This window comes from Schistocerca americana, chromosome 11 (genome assembly GCF_021461395.2).
Source record: "Schistocerca americana isolate TAMUIC-IGC-003095 chromosome 11, iqSchAmer2.1, whole genome shotgun sequence".
Classification (NCBI taxonomy): domain Eukaryota; kingdom Metazoa; phylum Arthropoda; class Insecta; order Orthoptera; family Acrididae; genus Schistocerca; species Schistocerca americana.
Window position 1 is genome coordinate 58,861,723 of NC_060129.1, and position 20,060 is coordinate 58,881,782.

Below are 20,060 nucleotides of genomic sequence, written 5' to 3' on the forward strand. Positions count from 1 at the left end.
AATCCAATATCAATGATATTTCATTTAATGGTTCGCACTTGTTCATGGCCCAGCACTGAAATCTGCTGCAATTTGCAGAAGGGTTGCACTTCTGTCATGCTGAACGATTCTCTTCAGTCTTCGTTTGTCCCATTCTTGAAGGATCTTTTTCTGGCCTCAGTGGCATTTGAGATTTGATCTTTTACCAGATACCTGATATTCACAGTACACTTGTGAAATGGTCATACAGGAAAATCCCCAGTTCATTGCTACCTCTGAGATGCCATGTCTCATTGCTCATGCGCTGACTGTAACATTCAAACTCACTCAATTCTTGACAGCCTTCCATTGTAGCAGCAGTAACTGAACTAACAACTGCACCAGACACTTGATGTCTCATATAGATGCTGGCAACTGCAGCTCTGTATTCTGCCTGTTTACAAATCTCTTTATTTGAATATGCATGCCTATACCAGTTTTTTTGGCACTTCAGTGTAGTTTGATGAAGTGAAAGAGGCCTTTATATGCTGAAACTCCACACAGGATATTATGCAGAAGTCACTTATAATCTAAGTAATGGACATTGTAGTATTTTGGCAAACATAAGAACAAACTTAATACCAAATCAAAGGATAACTTCTTATATACTGACTATCAACATTTAGTATCACAACATTCTTAGTTTGATTAACTATGGGCTGTTAGTGTGAATGTTGTATGTAAGATTACACCTGAAATTCAAATAAAAATGCTTTAATGGTGCACAATAGATTTATTGTTCTAACAGAGCACGGAGTTTCTTGATTTGCCTATTTTGAGAAGATACAACATACATTCCTCAAAAGACTTATTTCAAGTAGTAGAAAATCAAATCCTAAACACTGAAATGAACTTTCTGGCTTTCAGTTACATGACACTATGATGCAGTCTAGGGACATTGTAACAGAGAAAAGTGGGACTGTTCCACTTGTTTTTACAGAACCCTCCAATGCTAATATTTTATCTTGTTTAATGACCACTTTTCCTTCAAAGTGCAAGTACTATGTGGCCACAAAACAATCAAATTTCTGTTTATGTAGTATTTTACTAAAATTTTATTATTTACATTATAATCTACTGATTACTTGTTAACAATAGTGGTGTGGTTGCAATATAAACATTGCCTCTAAAAAAAAACAAAAACAAAAAAAAATAAATAAATAAAAAATAAAGTTTTGCGACTAACAATACGGGTAAGATGCATGCTAATCGCATGTAAAAAATCACCAGGAAGACAATTCAGTCCCTATTCTGTAAAAGGGACATAGCCAAAATCTATAATCTGTTGGGCTCATCTCCACTACTACATTGTTCCACACCATGGATGTATTGTTTTGCCAAGTGACACACAAATCAATCAGACAGCTCAGATTAATAGAGTTTGAGCATGAAGACATTCCAGATATATTACAAATGGTCTCTTAACATGTTACTGTTCACCATCCTTGACACCACTGACACTGTGTCAGGAATCATACCGAATCATTGAATCAGTAAGGTCTGTTGTTCATTTCCTAACCTGTTTATTAAGTAAGAATTAGGCTGCACAAAAGTGCAAATGCATTAAAACTGAGAAACTCTTGAGACACAGAAACACTTCATTGCCATCTTCAAGAACAAAATCTAGTATCATTATTAGCTGCGTATGACTCTATGCCCAGGACCTATGTTCCTATAATACTGTCAAAGGTGAATGGTTCAGGAACTTATGTCAGGACTTTTCAGGTGTATGTGTAAAGTATGCAAAATCTCTCTGCATAAATGTTAATGTCCTTCTTCATCTGTCAACAATATAACAATATTTCTGAAGAAACTAAAAAAAAATCAAAGCAGGAAACCAAAAGTAGCTTGGCAACCAATGCATGTGCCTCTGAAATGGATTAATGGTCTCACGAATACACTAAAACTGAATACGTTACCATTACTGGTCACTATATGAATCCTGAATTCCAGATTAAATCATATTTAATGCAGGTTGGGATTTCTTTTTGAAGATGGAATTTGTGGCACTTATTTAGAAGCCGGAATATCTGTAATAGACCACACAGCTAATATCAAGTCAGCACTTCCGCTGTTTAAGCGGCTTTTCTGTACACCACACTGCATTGCAACAATGCTAAGATACGTGTTAGCTGAAGAGAAATTTATCAAAGAATTTGTGTCACAAACACTCACACTAATAACTTCAAGGAATATCATGAATTACTTAAAAAAATTAGTTTAAGAAAACTTGTCACCAAAACATTAAAGTCCATAATGGATATCAGTTTGAATACTATTGTTGATATAACAGAGTCTATGCCAAATGTCATGTAGGAGTTCATAGTCACATTATCAGTATGGAATCAAATGCATCAATTAGAAGGCTGGAACAGAGGCTTACTATGGCTTTGATTCATTTCCTCTCGAAGCTTTAATGCATCACTCATAAGCTTCAAACAGACAAGCATCCAACATTCCCTTTTGTTTTGGTAACGTACAACATACGATTTCCCACTTGTCTGTTCCAGAAACTACATCAACAACATCCTTGGAACTAGAGTTACTGGTATGGATTCCTTCTACTTCCTTGTTAACAAGCATTTATTGCCACCAAAGGAGACTACTGTTAAGGTCTTATTTTATACTGCAGACAGAAATCACAGCACTTAAGCAAAGGACAGAATCTCTTCTAAAGAGAAAATAAAGATTTGTAACAAATATCTTTTCACAGCATATTTTGTCCTAACATATGAAATCTGAATAATCTAAAGCCAGAAGAAAGACAGGAAGTGCATAGTACAGTGTGCAGAACATATGGTGCATTAAAGGATGGTAAGTCACAGTTGTGCTGTCAGTGTAACACAACAGTGTGTGTGTGTGTGTGTGTGTGTGTGTGTGTGTGTGTGTGTGTGTGTGTGTGTTTCAGTTCCAGTCCAGGAAGGTGGTCTTTGCCCTATGGAACCAAAGAAAAGTTGAGGTGGCAATGGGGTAGATAACATACATGTAGATGATTCTTGCAAGAGGACAAGCAATATAAAAGATGAAATTGCACATTTCTTAGCAAGTTACTCTGAAAATGAAGATCCAGCAGAGCTGCTGGCATAAAGGAGTGTACATGAAAAAAAGTTTCCAAGACTCTTCAGATTAGCTCAATCTATGCTAATAATCCCTGCAGCAAATGCATTTAAGGAAAGAAATTTTAGGTGAGTAGGGCTGATTATCAATGAGAAAAGATCACTAATCAGTCCACAAAATGTTAGTAGCTTGCTGATTCTGCATAACTTCTATTTGCTAAAGTTTATTTTGCAGAAATAGTAATTTTGAAGATTATTTTGTTTATATGTTGCAGTTCTTGTCTATGCACAAAAGTCTGTGGTGCCTACTCTTTTATTCTGTTTCTTAGTTTCTAGGGACAGAAGAATGATTCTAACAGCCAGGTGGATCCACTCAACAAATAGTGATATTTATTTTACAGTGCAGTAAACTGCTATTCAGAATTTGGTTTATCAGCATATTACTTTCTGCAATTCAACTTCAATACATCTGTAGTTCAAAATGTTGTGGTTTTATTTGGCTAAAGATCTGCACTAAACCGTAACCTTTCACCAGGGGAAATAATACGAATAGCTGAACATCAAAATATGATGCTACATTTCCAGTTCTCATTACAGTACTGAATACCAGTATCAGATTTTCACTGGTGATCCATTTCATCAACTGACATCTTAGATTATAGCATTTTATGTATTCACTTTATGAGCAACAATCATGAAAGCAAGAGCTTTGACTACAACGCCAAACTAGACTGAAGAAATGCGAAAACATGGGGAACAGCATATTTCCTTGTAATTTCAGTCTGTTTCAGTATATATAAGAATGTTTGTGCCATTAGTAGCAATTGCAGAATATATTTACTGTGTACACATTCTTTTAATTATGTGTCTCAATTTTCAAACAGCACAAATCAAACATATGTTAAAGGCACTGTATTCTTGTTAGGAGGAGTCCCTGATAATCACAGTTATTGTAGTAATGATTTGACTCATAGCAGGAATCACACAGCACTAAATGTGAATGAGTCATTCTCTCCTCGTATATCTTAAGACATTGCAAAGGGATGCAAGGTACCCCGCAACACAGGCAGAGGGCTCGGCAGTACCGTACACTGAGCACACAGCGCAGTGGGGTGGTAAGTCAATAGGCTGGTGAACTGACCTGTCAGTTTCTTTGCTCTGACTGAGCACACAGCCCGTATGGGCCGGCAGCGATACACGGGCTAGATGGGTTGAAGCCAGCACAGTGCATGTCTCTAGTTTTGGACACAAAATCAATAGCCCAGTTGCTTAAAGTACATTAGTACATGATTGCACTCATATTTCCTGTAAAAGGGGAACACTGACTTGATATTGCAGTAACACAGGAAAGACATACAGTAAGCTGAGATGATGAAAGCATATGAACTGTTATTAGTACCATCAATTCTGGCACTATAAAATTTGATTCTTGAAATGAAATGTGTTTGACCATGCACAAAAAAATGTACAGTCACAAATGTAAAGCAGTCTCTGGGGAAAAGAGAATACTCCAAGAAAAAATGGCTCACTGAGGTTGGTTGGGACAGTTGTGGAACACAGTATGAAAGTGAGGCATGTTTACATGTACAGAAATCAGGCTAAGAGAAAAAGAAACATTCTAAGTGGAAAACCGCATTCTGGTAAAATACGCGAGATGAACTGCAAAAGAAATTTTAAAAGATCATACAGGAACACAGCTGTAGTGTGTATCTTGCAATGTTCTTCAGTTGATCATCTTAGCAAAAATGAAGCAATTACTTAATTAAACAGATCATTCTCAAACCCTTTGGCTGTAGTGGAATGCCACAGTATTCTAAATGCACTACGCCCTAGCAGCAGCTGAGTGTTATTCAGCACCAATGGTAGTATGGTGTGATTAACTGCTGTAGCAGTTTTGAATCATACAGTTTTTAAGTGCACAATTTGATAACTCCATTAACAAACAAATATTTGATCCTGATGGAGTTGATACAAGTAACAAGTGCATGGTAATGTTTGGGCAGCATCAACAATTTGACACATTTTATATTCTTACATGGTAAGTATACCCCTTAGGTCTGTTAATAGATTTTCAGTGTTAAATGTTAAAATTTCCGTGCACATCAGCGGCAATTGTTGATCACACAATCTTAAACTGCAAATTTAAGCTGTATACAGAATACTGAGGGGTACTCACAACACACCAGCATGACTCAGAGTGTAAATTTCTGCTGACAAAAGATTTCTGTATGCTTTACTTCGTTTTAGTTGTAATGGTAGTGTCAATCACATCCAGTCTGTCCCCGATTCCCATTTAGAGCACTGAGAAGCAGGTATGTTTATATTTGAATTGACCAGAGGTTGTTAGCGTGTCATTTCCTTTAAATTATTTCTTATAAGGACAGGAAGCCATCTCCTTACAATAGCCAGAGAAATGCCAATTTATGCTTAGCTCACAGTTATTAATATTTGTATATTAGAATGTATGTTAGTTAGACTGGTATTTTTTTAGAATACAAAATATTACTTGTAATTAGTGTCAAAATATTCCACAAGATGTTTATTATTATCATTATTATTCTTTTTGGGGGGTGGGGAGGTAATCATGGAGCAGCTAGCACTAGGTTACTAATTTTCAATGAGTAAGTCAAATGCTCAACAGAAAATCTTGGTGCTTCATATGTTGCAAGTAATCAATAAACAGTTTAATTTTCAAAGAGGAGAATAACTGCTTTATGTAGTCAGTTCTTGGAATGTGTTGTACCACAGTCTTTCTAAATTAAATGGATAATAACAGCTAGACTGTAGTTTTAGAGAGAGAGAAAGAGAGAGAGAAAGAGAGAGAGAGACAGAGAGAGAGATTTTACTTGATTTAATGAAGACCAAGAATATTACCTTGAAACTTTATTTTTGACTACAATTTAGTTGAATTATCATATAATTATCTCAACAGAATTAGTGACAAATTAAATAATAGACAGTTTAGGTTGTTCTGAGGACTGCACCTAGCTAGAAACTGGTACAGTTCAGTATACACTAAAAAAGATGCAACCTGCATTCTGCCCTTGCCATTTCATTAGTTCAAATTTAAAAAATTATGATGTGGTTTTCTACCTACCATCAGCAATAAGATAACAAGGTTTCATGTACATTACTACAGCTTTATATGTGTCTCCACTAAGAGCCATGGCTTCTTTACCAACAACACAGGTAAAAATGAGCAATATCAGCACTGATCAGCGTAATGTCTCCATATCTCAGTTTCATGGTGAGACACTAGACACACTCACCAAATGGGTGACACTGCTTCACCTGTCACAAAATTTTGTTACTGACCACAAAGCTCATTCCATACCAATGTCACACTGGGACACATCATTAGCCATGTAAAAGAAGCTAAACAACTAGTAGAGTACATACACCGCCTGAGGAAATGAAGAGCCTGCACACAATCTGCAGCCCAGAGAAATTTACCATCCTTCTGGAGAAGCCAGTTGAGAGGATGGCAGATGTGCACAGCCTGGGGAATGAACTCAGTATAATACAAAATGTTGCCCAAAAATACTCTAGTTCCTTCTGGTTCTTTGGTGCTGGCAGGTTGGTGGCGGCTTTGTTATGTCCATCTGTAGTGAGGCGGGCATCTTTGCTTAGCACACATCCCAAAAAATGAAACTTTAGGGGAGAAAAATATTGCACTTTTCTAGCTTGCAACAAAGGCCACTCTTCAGAAGGCATTGTACAACTGACTGTAGGTTTTGTTAAGTGCTTCTTGCGCAGAGCCCATAAGCCAGTGTAATTGAGGTTGTTTACCATCAGGAAATGTAAGGCCACCAACTACAGTGGTAAAACCCAAATGGGATGTCAAGTATCAGAAAGTCTGAGAAGCTGCATTCAATGGCAAAGGCAGGTGTGGGTTGTGCAAGTCAATGTGTGGAAAACACTGGTCCCCTTACAACTTTGCTAACAACTCCTCCAGCCACAGAATTGGATATAAATCTGTGACAAATTGAACACTGACTGACTGTTTAAAACCACTGCAACGGTGGACAGCATCATCAGGTTTCTGAATCACCACCAAAAGGATGACTGCCAGGTGTCATGACGCACCACGAAGGTTGGTAGTTGTTTATTGTGTATGTCTGTCAAGAGCAACTAGCCCATCACACGAATCAGTTGGACCCATTCTGATAGCAGAACTGGATGACATTAAATGATAAATGCAATACCAACCATTTTGATGAATATGATACTACATCACCTAGTTTACACAGAGCTATATAGCATACTTAGCATTCCACCAATTTTATCAATGTAGGATTCATGTTAGTAACAAAAAAATATCTCTATTTCCAACATTATATATTCAAGTATTATTGTGTATGCATAGTTGATGCAATTTGGTCATGATGATATATTTTGGCACGTTAACTGTTTCATCTACTCCCCCCCCCCCCCCCCTCGCCCCCCTCATGAACCATGGACTTTGCCACTGGTGGGGAGGCTCGTGTGCCTCAGCGATAGAGATAGCCGTACCGTAGGTGAAACCACAATGGAGTGGTATCTGTTGAGAGGCCAGACAAATGTGTAGTTCCTGAAGAGGGGCAGCAGCCTTTTCAATAGTTGCAGGGGCAATAGTCTGGATGATTGACTGATCTGGCCTTGTAACACTAACCAAAACAGCCTTGTGGCGCTGGTACTGCGAACAGCTGAAAGCAAGGGGAAACTACAGCTGTAATTTTCCCGAGGGCATGCAGCTTTACTGGATGGTTAAATGATGATGGCATCCTCTTGAGTAAATTATTCCAGAGGTAAAACACTCCCCCATTCAGATCTCCGGGCGGGGACTGCTCATGGGGACGTCGTTATCAGTAGAAAGAAAACTGGCGTTCTACAGATCGGAGCGTGGAATGTCAGATCCCTTGATCAGGCAGGTAGGTTAGAAAATTTAAAAAGGGAAATGGATAGGTTAAAGATAGATATAGCGGGAGTCTTATAAATACAAAATCAAATTGGGGTAATGCAGAAGCAGGTTTAATAATGAATTAAAAAATAGGAGTGAGGGTAAGCTACAACAAGCAGCATAATGAACACATTATTGCGGCCAAGATAGACATGAAGCCCATGCCTACACCAGTAGTACAAGTTTATATGCCAACTAGCTCCTCAGGTGGCGAAGAAATTGGTGAAAAGTATGATGAGATGAAAGAAATTATTCAGATAGTGAACATAGATGAAAATTCAAGTCATGGATGACTGGAATTCAATAGTAGGAAAAGGAGAAGGAAGTGTAGTAGTAGAATATGGAATGGGGGTAAGGAATGAAAGAGGAAGCCCCCTGGTAGAGTTTGCACTGAACACAACTTATTCATAGCTAACACTTGGTTCAAGAATCGTGATAGAGGCCTGGAGATATTGGAAGGTTTCAGACATATTAGATAATTGTAAGGCAGAGATTTAGGAACCAGGTTTTAAATTGTAAGACATTTCCAGGGGTAGATGTGGACTCTGACCACAATCAATAGGTTATGAATTGAAGATCAGAACTGAAGAAACTTCAAAAAGGTGGGAATTTAAGGAGATGGGACCTGGAAAAACTGACAGAACCAGAGGTTGTAACAGTTTCAGGGAGAGCATCAGTGAACAACTGACAAGAATGGGGAAAGAAATACAGTAGAAGAAGAATGGATAGTTTTGAGAGATGAACTTTGGGTAACAGAAGATATACTGAATTTAATTGATGAAAGGAGAAAATATAAAAATGCAGTAAATCAAGCAGACAAAAAGGAATACAAACATCTCAAAAATGAGATCGACAGGAAGTGCAAAATGGCTAAGCAAGGCTGGCTAGAGGGCAAATGTAAGGATGTATAGGCGTATCTCACTAGGGGTAAGATAGATACTGCCTACAGGAAAATTAATGAGACCTTGGGAGAAAAGAGAACCACTTGTATAAATATCAGGAGCTCACATGGAAACCCAGTTCTAAGCAAAGAAGGAAAAGCAGAAAGGTGGAAGGAGTATATAGAGGGTCTATACAAGGGTGATGTACTTGAGGACAATATTATGGAAATAGAAGACGCTGAAGATGAAATTGGAGATATGATACTGCGTGAAGAGTTTGACAGAACACTGAAAGACCTAAGTCAAAGCAAGGCCCTGAGAGTAGACAGCATCCCATTACAACTACTGATAGCCTTGGGAGAGCCAGCCCTCACAAAACTCTATCATCTGGTGAGCAAGATTAATGAGACAGGCGAAATATCCTCAAACTACAAGAAGAATATAATAATTCAAATCCCAAAGAATGCAGGTGTTGACAGATGTGAAAATTACCAAACTATCAGTTAAATAAGTCATGGCTGCAAAATACTAACACGAATTCTCTATAGGCGAATAGAAAAACTGGTAGAAGCCTACCTCAGGGAAGATCAGTTTGGATTTCGTGGAATGTTGGAACATGTGAGGGAATACTGACCCTACAACTTATCTTAGAAGACAGATTAAGGATCGGCAAACCTATGTTTCTAGCATTGGTGAACTTAGAGAAAGTTTTTAACAATGATGACTGGAATACTCTCTTCCAAATTCTGAAGTGGCCAGGGGTAAAATACAGAGAGCGAAAGGCTATTTACTATTTGTACAGAAACAAGACGGCAGTTATAAGTGTCAAGGGACATGAAAGGGAAGCAGTGGTTGGGAAGGGAATGAGACAGGGTTGTAACCTGTTCCCGATGTTATTCCATCTGTATACTGAGCAAGTTGTAAAAGAAACGAAATAAAAATTTGGAGTAGGAATTAAAATCCGTGGAGAAGAAATAAAAACTCTGAGGTTCACCGATTCTGTCACAGACTGCAAAGGACCTGGAAGAGCAGTTGAACGGAATGGACAATGTCTTGAAAGGAGGATACGAGATGAACATCAACAAAAGCAAAACGAGGATAATGGACTGTAGTTGAACTAAGTGGGGTGATGCTGAGGGAATTAGATTAGGAAATGAGACACTTAAAGTAGTAAATGAGGTTTGCTATTTGGAGAGCACAATAACTGATGAGGGTCGAATTAGGGAGGATATAAAATGTAGCCTGGCAGTGGAAAAGAAAGCATTTCTGAAGAACAGAAATTTCAAGATATGAATGAGATTCATAAGGATGTAGGTTGCAGTAGGTATTGGGAGATGATGAACCTCGCACAGGATAGAGTAGCATGGAGAGCTGCTTCAAACCAGTCTCTAGACTGAAGACCACAAGAACAACATCAACAACAACTGTTTCATAAATACTGTAACATAGTACAACCAAATTTTATAACCAATTTCATTAACTGAATTAAAACTTAAGTGTGAACTCTAAAAAGTCTGATTGTAACAAAGTATGATCTGACATCATATTGTTAAAACATATTTGAGGGCCAGCGGCAGTAGTCATAAGAAAACCCGTATTTATCCAGACTTTGAAGTCAGTATTGTGTCAGTCTTTGAGAGTTTTTGAAGCGACGAATAAGTTTTTAAAGCAATTACCCTCTTTTGGCTTTGTCATTTAGTGATTAACAACATACACAGTGCCTCACATACATTGAAACACCCAGATATTATACAAAGAGAAAACTCAGAGAAGAAGAGTTGCACACTTCGCTCAGCATTGGGGACAGTAAGAAGTTACGTTGCACAATTGCAGCGATGAAAGCCTGTTACGTTTTACTGTGCCCTGTTGGGTCATCACTGCTGTGATCTTCCAGGTGGCCAGCCGGCAGCGTTTGTCATTACATCGTTCAATGTGTGAGCACACACTTGCAGCTGTGTGCCTCCCCAGCATCGCTCACTTTGAACGCTGTTGTAATGCAATCCCTATACACCTTAACAACAGGTATGAGGTGTTGATAGAATGTTCATACCAGTACAACAGTCCTCCAAGGGCAGAAAACACACACACACACACCAACACACACACACACACACACACACACACACACACACACACACTCTCTCTCTCTCACTCACTCAATCACTCATGCACTCACTAGTACTATGCATTTTGATTTTGCAGGAGCTCTCACCTGAGGTGTGGATCGTAGACTATTGCTACATCATACCACCTTCAATTCTGAGATTTTTGTGAACATTCACGAAAAGCAATCTCACTATTTTCACTGATATCCACACACATATGGGTCACCATGATGTTGTGCTTTAGGCCCTTATGGTCCTCAGTGCCACATACACAAAGGAGCACAACACCGATAGTTACATGTATGTTTGACTTCATGGGAGTTTTACAGATATGCTGGAAGAACCAAACTGTCAGATCCTTAAAGACAGTGTTGTTGTTGTTGTTGTTGTTGTGGTCTTCAGTCCTGAGACTGGTTTGATGCAGCTCTCCATGCTACTCTATCCTGTGCAAGCTTTTTCATCTCCCAGTACCTACTGCAACCTACATCCTTCCGAATCTACTTAGTGTATTCATCTCTTGGTCTCCCTCTACGATTTTTACCCTCCACGCTGCCCTCCAATACTAAATTGGTGATCCCTTGATGCCTCAGAACATGTCCTACCAACCGATCCCTTCTTCTAGTCAAGTTGTGCCACAAACTTCTCTTCTCCCCAATCCTATTCAATACTTCCTCATTAGTTATGTGATCTACCCATCTAATCTTCAGCATTCTTCTGTAGCACCACATTTCGAAAGCTTCTATTCTCTTCATGTCCAAACTATTTATCGTCCATGTTTTACTTCCTTACATGGCTACACTCTATACACATACATTCAGAAACGACTTCCTGACACTTAAATCAATACTCGATGTTAACAAATTTCTCTTCTTCAGAAACGCTTTCCTTGCCATTGCCAGTCTACATTTTATATCCTCTCTACTTCGACCATCATCAGTTATTGTGCTACCCAAATAGCGAAACTCCTTTACTACTTTAAGTGTCTCATTTCCTAATCTAATCCCCTCAGCATCACCCGACTTAATTAGACTACATTCCATTATCCTTGTTTTGCTGTTTTTGATGTTCATCTTATATCCTCCTTTCAAGACACTGTCCATTCCATTCAACTGCTCTTCCAAGTCCTTTGCTGTCTCTGACAGAATTACAATGTCATCGGTGAACCTCAAAGTTTTTATTTCTTCTCCATGAATTTTAATACCTACTCTAAATTTTTCTTTTGTTTCCTTTACTGCTTGCTCAATATACAGATTGAACAACATCGGGGAGAGGCTACAACAATGTCTCACTCCCTTCCCAACCACTGCTTCCCTTTCATGTCCCTCGACTCTTATAACTGCCATCTGGTTTCTGTACAAATTGTAAATAGCCTTTCGCTCCCTGTATTTTACCCCTGCCACCTTTAGAATTTGAAAGAGAGTATTCCAGTCAACACTGTCAAAAGCTTTCTCTAAGTCTACAAATGCTAGAAACGTAGGTTTGCCTTTCCTTAATCTTTCTTCTAAGATAAGTCGTAAGGTCAGTATTGCCTCACGTGTTCCAGTGTTTCTACAGAATCCAAACTGATCTTCCCCAAGGTTGGCTTCTACTAGTTTTTCCATTCATCTGTAAAGAATTCGTGTTAGTATTTTGCAGCTGTGACTTATTAAACTGATACTTCGGTAATTTTCACACCTGTCAACACCTGCTTTTTTTGGGATTGGAATTATTATATTCTTCTTGAAGTCTGAGGGTATTTCGCCTGGTTCATACATCTTGCTCACCAGATGGTACAGTTTTGTCAGGACTGGCTCTCCCAAGGCCGTCAGTAGTTCCAATGGAATGTTGTCTACTCCGGGGGCCTTGTTTCGACTCAGGTCTTTCAGTGCTCTGTCAAACTCTTCACGCAGTATCATATCTCCCATTTCATCTTCATCTACATCCTCTTCCATTTCCATAATATTGTCCTCAAGTACATCGCCCTTGTATAGACCCTCTATATACTCCTTCCACCTTTCTGCTTTCCCTTCTTTGCTTAGAACTGGGTTTCCATCTGAGCTCTTGATATTCATACAAGTGGTTCTCTATTCTCCAAAGGTCTCTTTAATTTTCCTGTAGGCAGTATCTATCTTACCCCTAGTGATATATGCCTCTACATCCTTACATTTATCCTCTAGCCATACCTGCTTAGCCATTTTGCACTTCCCGTCGATCTCTTTTTTGAGACATTTGTATTCCTTTTTGCCTGCTTCATTTACTGCATTTTTATGTTTCTTTCTTTCATTAATTAATTTCAATATTTCTTCTGTTACCCAAGGATTTCTACTAGCCCTCGTGTTTTTACCTACTTGATCCTCTGCTGCCTTCGCTACTTCATCCCTCAAAGCTACCCATTCTCCTTCTACTGTATTTCTTTCCCCCATTCCTGTCAATTGTTCCCTTATGCTCTCCCTGAAACTCTGTACAACCTCTGGTTCTTTCAGTTTATCCAGGTCCCATCTCCTTAAATTCCCACCTTTTTGCAGTTTCTTCAGTTTTAATCTACAGGTCATAACCAATAGATTGTGGTCAGAGTACACATCTGCCCCTGGAAATGTCTTACAATTTAAAAACTGGTTCCTAAATCTCTGCCTTACCATTATATAATCTATCTGATACCTTTTAGTATCTCCAGGGTTCTTCCATGTATACAACCTTCTTTCATGATTCTTAAACCAAGTGTTAGCTATGATTATGTTGTGCTCTGTGCAAAATTCTACCAGGCGGCTTCCTCTTTCATTTCTTAGCCCCAATCCATATTCACCTACTATGTTTCCTTCTCTCCCTTTTCCTGCACTCTAATTCCAGTCACCCATGACTATTAAAGACAGAAGCAAGGCCTATTTGCACAGTTTTAAGAATCAACTTTAAATTATGCATCTACGAATATACCACAACCCCTACTTATCTCTTCCATTGTGTTTGCCAGGACAAGATCACACTACAGTGAGCACAGATGAATTGATGCAACCATTTTTTGTATGTTCCATACATGAAAGGATTAAAATTAACCTGAATATTTGGTACCCTCTGCCATGCACTTCACAGTGGTTCATGTGTATGGACTCATATGATGATGGTTGAATAAAAATGTATTTGTAACTATCAATGTTCTCCTTGGATTACTTGATAAAATGGAATACAAGCAGTTTTTTCTTTGTCACCATTTCCATATAGTATCATGGATTTTCATTCTTGTGCTAACTCTCAGATTTCTATGGGAAAATATTCCACTTCTAATTGCCACTTTACTGGAAGCTGGATTACTGAAATCATTCATGTGTGAAACACACTATACATATCTCATAAAAGGAGTTGTAACAAATTTTGATTGTATCCACAATATATGTTGAGGTTATGTTCTATCCCCAAGTTAAAATATAGACCTAACTACTCAAAATGCAAAAGCAGCTTTCCTTTTCATTAGCACTTTTGCAATCTTAGCAGTTTAATCGCATTAAACCTTTAAAAATCATGAATAACTGTATGACAGATTTAATTGGATGTATTTAGCATATTTGTATTTAATAATAAATATTTTATGGTGTGAGACTTTAACAATATCATCATCATCATCATCATCATCATCATCATCATCACGCGATCAGGCCCAGAGGACCGCACGCCACCACAGTTAGAGCTCTCCATCCGTCTCTGTCTTCTGCTATCTGTCTCCAGTTTTCCGTGACTCCCAGCTGCAACAGGTCTTCTCTCACTCCATCGATCCACCTCTTTCTAGGTCTTCCCACTGGTCTGCTGCCTGACGGGATCCAGTCCATTGTGATTTTGGGCCATCTTGTTGCCTCCATTCTAACAACATGTCCAGCCCATTGCAGTCTTTTGCTTCTCATCACTCCCAAGATGTTAGGCTCCTTGTACAGCTCTTCTAATTCAGTGTTATGGCGTCTTCTCCATTCTCCAGTAGTCTGATCTCTGACTGGTCCAAATATTTTCCTGAGGACTTTCCTTTCAAATGTTAGCAGTCGCTTAAGGTCTTGTTTTCGAGTGCTCCAGGTTTGAGAACCATAAAGTACTAGTGGCATTATTAATGTCTTATACAACCGTAGCTTTAGTTGTTGCGAGACATTTCTACATTTTAATATAGGGTCTAGAGAGTGATAGTATCTGTTTCCCGCCTGCAGTCGTGCTTTTATCTCTGCTTCAGTTGATGTTACTTCTGTAAAAAATGATCCAAGGTATTTGAACTCTTTCACATGTTTATACCTGGTGTTGTTCACAACTAAATCTTGAGAGTTCTGGATCTTTCTTCCTATGGTCATATACTCTGTCTTTTCAGAGCTAATTTGTAGACCGATCCTAGCTGCCAATAACTCCAAGGTCTGGATACTTCTCTTCAGATCTTCTTGTGTGCATGCTAATAGTGCAATGTCGTCTGCATAGGCCAGATATGTAATGTGTTCATTACCAATTTGAATGCCCTTCATGTTTTCTTTGTTGAAATCCCGGATTACCTTCTCAAGTGCCAGGTTGAAGAGGACAGGTGATAGCCCATCTCCTTGGCGTAATCCTGTTACAACTTGGAAGCTTTCTGTCATTTGATTGCCTACCTTAACCTTAAGTTTTGTATCATTTAGGAATACCTCTACCAGTTTGACCAACTTCTTTGGTATACCAAACTCTGTCATAGTTCTAATCAGGCTAGGTCTATGTATACTGTCGTAAGCCTTCTTGAAGTCTACAAACAGGAGATGTATCTCTCGTCTGCATTCGTACATTTTTTCACAGACCTGTTTCAGGACAAAAATCTGGTCCGTGGTTGATCGCCCTGCCTGGAAACCTCCTTGGTATTCTCCAATTATGTCTGTTGCTATAGGTTTTATTCGTTCTAATAGGCAGTTGGAGAAGATCTTATAACAGGTGTTGAGTAGCGCTATGCCCCTGTAGTTGTCACATACGGATTTGTCTTTCTTTTTATATATGGGGCATATCACAGCTACCTTCCATTCCTCTGGTATTTCATGTTTTACCCAAATTTGCTCGATTAGCTTGTGGATTTTGAAACAGAGGATTTCGTCTCCAGTCTTGAGAAGTTCAGCAGGAATACCGTCCTCACCTGGACTTTTACCATTCTTAAGGTTTTTAATCTGGATCCTTATCTCTTCAATGGTGGGTGGAGGATATTCTGGATCTACTGTTATTGGTTCATCAAACTCAAGTAGTTCGGTTGGTTCATCAGAGTTTAGTAATTCTCTGAAGTATTCCATCCATCTTCTTCCAATTTTTTGATCTCCTGTTAACATTCTTCCATTGGCATCTTTTATAAATCTGTGTTGATGGTATGTCCCTCCTTTAAAACTTTTCACTTTTCTATAAAGTTCTTTATACCTATTTCCATGAAAGTCTTGTTCAGGTTCCTCCATGATACTTTTGACATATTTCCTCTTTGCTTTCCTCAATGTGGCTTGGGTCTGCCGTCGTGTTTCTTCAAACTTCGATTTTTCTTCTTCTTGCATATTGCTTTGTATCCACAGTAGTTTGGCCCGTTGTCTCTCCCTGATAGCTCCCTCACACTCCTCATTGAACCACACTCTTTTTCCCCTAGTTCGCTTTGGGATTACTTCTTGGGCTGTTTCTTTAATGGTCTCTGCAATTGCCTTCCAGTTCTGATCTACCACAGTATCTCCTTCCTCTTCATTCAAAGCCTCAAAACGGTTTGTTATTGCTATCTTGAAAGTTCTTCTTATATTATCTTCAGTCAGACTCTCATGGTCATATCGAGTGACTCTTTGCATTCTTTTGTGCTTCCTGGCTCTCCATATTGTTTTCATCCTTCCTCTGACAAGGAAGTGGTCTGATCCACATTCCGCACCTCTTGCCGTTCTAACATTTTATATCCACTTCTTTATTCTCTTCTCTGCAATTAGGTGGTCAATTTGGTTCACTGTTTTCCCATCTGGAGACACCCAGGTTCCTTTATATATTCTCTTCCTGTCGAAATCAGTACTACTTATAAACAAGCCGTTTGCAGTCGCAAAGCTAACCAGCCTAGTGCCGTTATCACTGCTCACATCATGTAAACTGTGCTTTCCGATGGTCCCCATGAAGACTGCTTCTTTCCCTATTTTCGCATTAAAATCTCCAAGGATAATTTTGTAATGTTCACTTGGTACATTGTCTAAAACTGTTTCTAATTCCTCGCAGAAAAGATCTTTTTTGATGTCATCGCTTTCTTCGGTTGGGGCATGACAATTTATATATGTGAGTATGTGTTTTCCCGTGTCTATGGTTAGGAGTGAGATTCTGGGGTTGATTGATTTAAAATCTATGAGAGTGGTACAGAGTGATTTCTTCACTGCAAAACCAGTTCCTAGTGAGTGGTTTGTTTCTGAGGCTCCATGGAATACGACATAGTTTTCCATTTCTGTAGCTCCGGTTTCTGTCCACCTTGTTTCTTGCAGGGCCAATAGATCAATTTGATACTTATCTGCCTCCCTTACTACACATTTTGCTGCCCCAGGTTGGTATAGGCTTCTGACACTCCTGGTCCCTAGTTGTATTTCTTTCCGTAGTCCTTGTTATTGCTCAAGTCGTTTTACAGAGATCAGTCCTATCCAAGGCTCTTCTGTGATGCTAGTACCGGTGATTATTTTTTCCAGGACGGGTTGGTAGCCCATAGCCAACCCCCAACCTGGAGGACCAGGATTTTTCATTCGGGGTTTTCTCCCATAGAAAGATTGGCTTCTCCACGCCTATAGAGGTCTTTCTGCCCTTTTGTACATATACCAGGGAATGACAGGAAAAGGAAATGGTGAGGACAGGTTTGGGATAGGAAAGGGAAGCGATAGATCATTGTGGGACACACTTTGTCTGGCTCCTCCCCTTTGGCCTGTCCGGCATGGGTGACCCTGCTGGTAGCTACGCTACCGCCGGCATAGCCCTCCGGATCCGGAGCACGCAAACCTCCTCGCCTGCACGGACAGTGCTACGTTAAGGCGGTGTCCCCTGAGGAGGAGAGAGACTTTAACAACAATAGCCGAAAATGAACAAAGCATATAAGCTGTAGAAATCAGGTTTTTAAGAAGTGTAGATAGCTTTGAGTGCCTGGTATGATGAGAACAACAATCACACAAGAATGAGTACTTAAAAACACAACTGGACAGATAGAACAGTACAGAACTAAATTGAAAGATCATGTCACAATACGGAATGAAACTAGGTGATAAATTTGTGACCAATTGGAAAAGATCAAAGGCAGACCAAAAAAACAGATGGAGCGACAAATAGAAACTAACCACTGACCATAGAAACGCAGAAACAAGAGGACTTAATAGCCAAGATGAAGAAGAAGAAGAAGAAGAAGAAGAAGAAGAAAATTCATGGCCTGCTGGTAACTACAGGTATACCTGCACCTACACTTTGCAAATCACTGTCACATTTATGACAGAAAATACTTTTTACTACAACATATATTACACTTCCTTCCTGTTCCATTCACAGATGGATTATAGGAAGAATGTCTGCTTACACACCTCTGTGCAAGCTGGTATTTGATTAATTTTGTCTGTACAATCTCTGCATGACAGTTGTTTATAGTGCTGAGGAATATTCATAGTTTCTATACAGAAAGACTTCTTAACACTGTAACTAAACAATTTTTCTGTAGAAGTGAACACAAAAATTTGCAGTTTTTTTTAACTGCTTATGTTCAACCCTATTATGATTATAGATTATTTCAAACAGTAGTTTGGCAAATTATTGACTTAATGGGTAATTGGAAACTGTTAAAAAGTCGCTATATTAAAACCCCCACTATACTTGCAACTTTAAAAATTAACTCTGTCTTAGGACAGAGTATTTTGGCCAAATCTCTTTCGAAACTTTCTGTAGTGTTTTTGCTAAACAACAAAAATTACAATAATACACTTTTGCACAACAATCATCTTCATATGTCTGTGGCTGTGTGAAAAGCTCTGAAGCATCGTACAATACATAGAGGTACATCACTACCTTCACACATATATCACGAGTCCTTCTCATTTTTCTTCCCATTTGCATCATGATCTCGGCTGTAAATCCCACATCATCTGGTAGGATTCTGCTTCCTTGCCATTCGTAGAATGAACAATGGTAAATGATGGTCAGCTGGACAAAAAGGACTGCTGCTCATGGATGAACAACCAGCTATTTTGAAGATAATTTCTTCCTGTTCAACTGTCATCTTCTCAGTCACTGCCAAGAACACTCCTTGTTCCTCCACATTTGTTGCACAATCTGATTGAATTCCAAAGAGCAAGTTTAAGTAGATGGAAAAATATTTTTGCGGTATTTTTCCCTCTTTTTGTGTTACTGGATTGTCTAATATATGCTGGGCAACTTTACCCAATCCTCCCACTAGGTTGTTATATGATATGACTGCTGCTGGTTTTATTAATTGTTTGCACCTTATATTTGCATTTTGAATTTCTGTATTGCAGATAGTGCTCAAAAGATGCACATCATGCTTGTCTTTCCATCTCATTGCTGTAAATTTATCCCTCTGAAATGCAACAATATCTCCCTTGTTCCATTTATTAATACAAAAGTTCAGTGGCATATGTTTTATAGAAGGTTGCACAGGGTCATATGTCAGTTTTCTTAGCAATAAGGAGATCTTATAGTCGCAGAGAGGTGCAGAAATTATTAACTGTAAGGCAGTAGCTCTTGTTGAGAAGTGGTTTCATTAGGGTCAATACTTTATGACATGATTGGGCACATCCTTCTATTCACCATCAAATATTGTGCTCTTATCTGTATATATAATTACAGACTACTCATTGTCATACTTCAAATCACACAACATGTAGGTCTATTCCATATCTTGCGCTCATTAGTGGTAGCTGGATACTGAAACCTACCTAATCTCCCTTTATGTAACATAAGACTCATATATGGTGGCATCCCTCTCAAGAGTACAAATAATTTTGAATTTCTTATTGATATGTTCTAAAAAGAGGCAAGATTTTGTTTAGATTTAGGTTTGTACAGCTAGCAGGGTAATAACTTGAGTTTTATGAAAAGTGAAGGCATTTCTTTAGTGTCAAAA

General features: G+C 38.8%; 1 protein-coding gene across 9 annotated transcripts in view; it reads right to left on the bottom strand.

Moving 5' to 3' along the window:
* LOC124553885 (zinc finger protein 708-like) overlaps positions 1–20,060 on the bottom strand; it is a 201,556-nt gene that overhangs the window by 116,135 nt on the left and 65,361 nt on the right. The window contains exon 3 of one of the 9 annotated variants that reach the window (XM_047127894.1): positions 1,938–2,048. The exons of the other annotated variants lie outside the window; for them this stretch is intronic. Coding sequence (XP_046983850.1) covers positions 1,938–1,940 — 3 coding nt within the window. The 5' untranslated portion in view covers positions 1,941–2,048. The remainder of the gene's footprint in view (positions 1–1,937; positions 2,049–20,060) is intronic. 9 annotated transcript variants of the gene reach the window in all.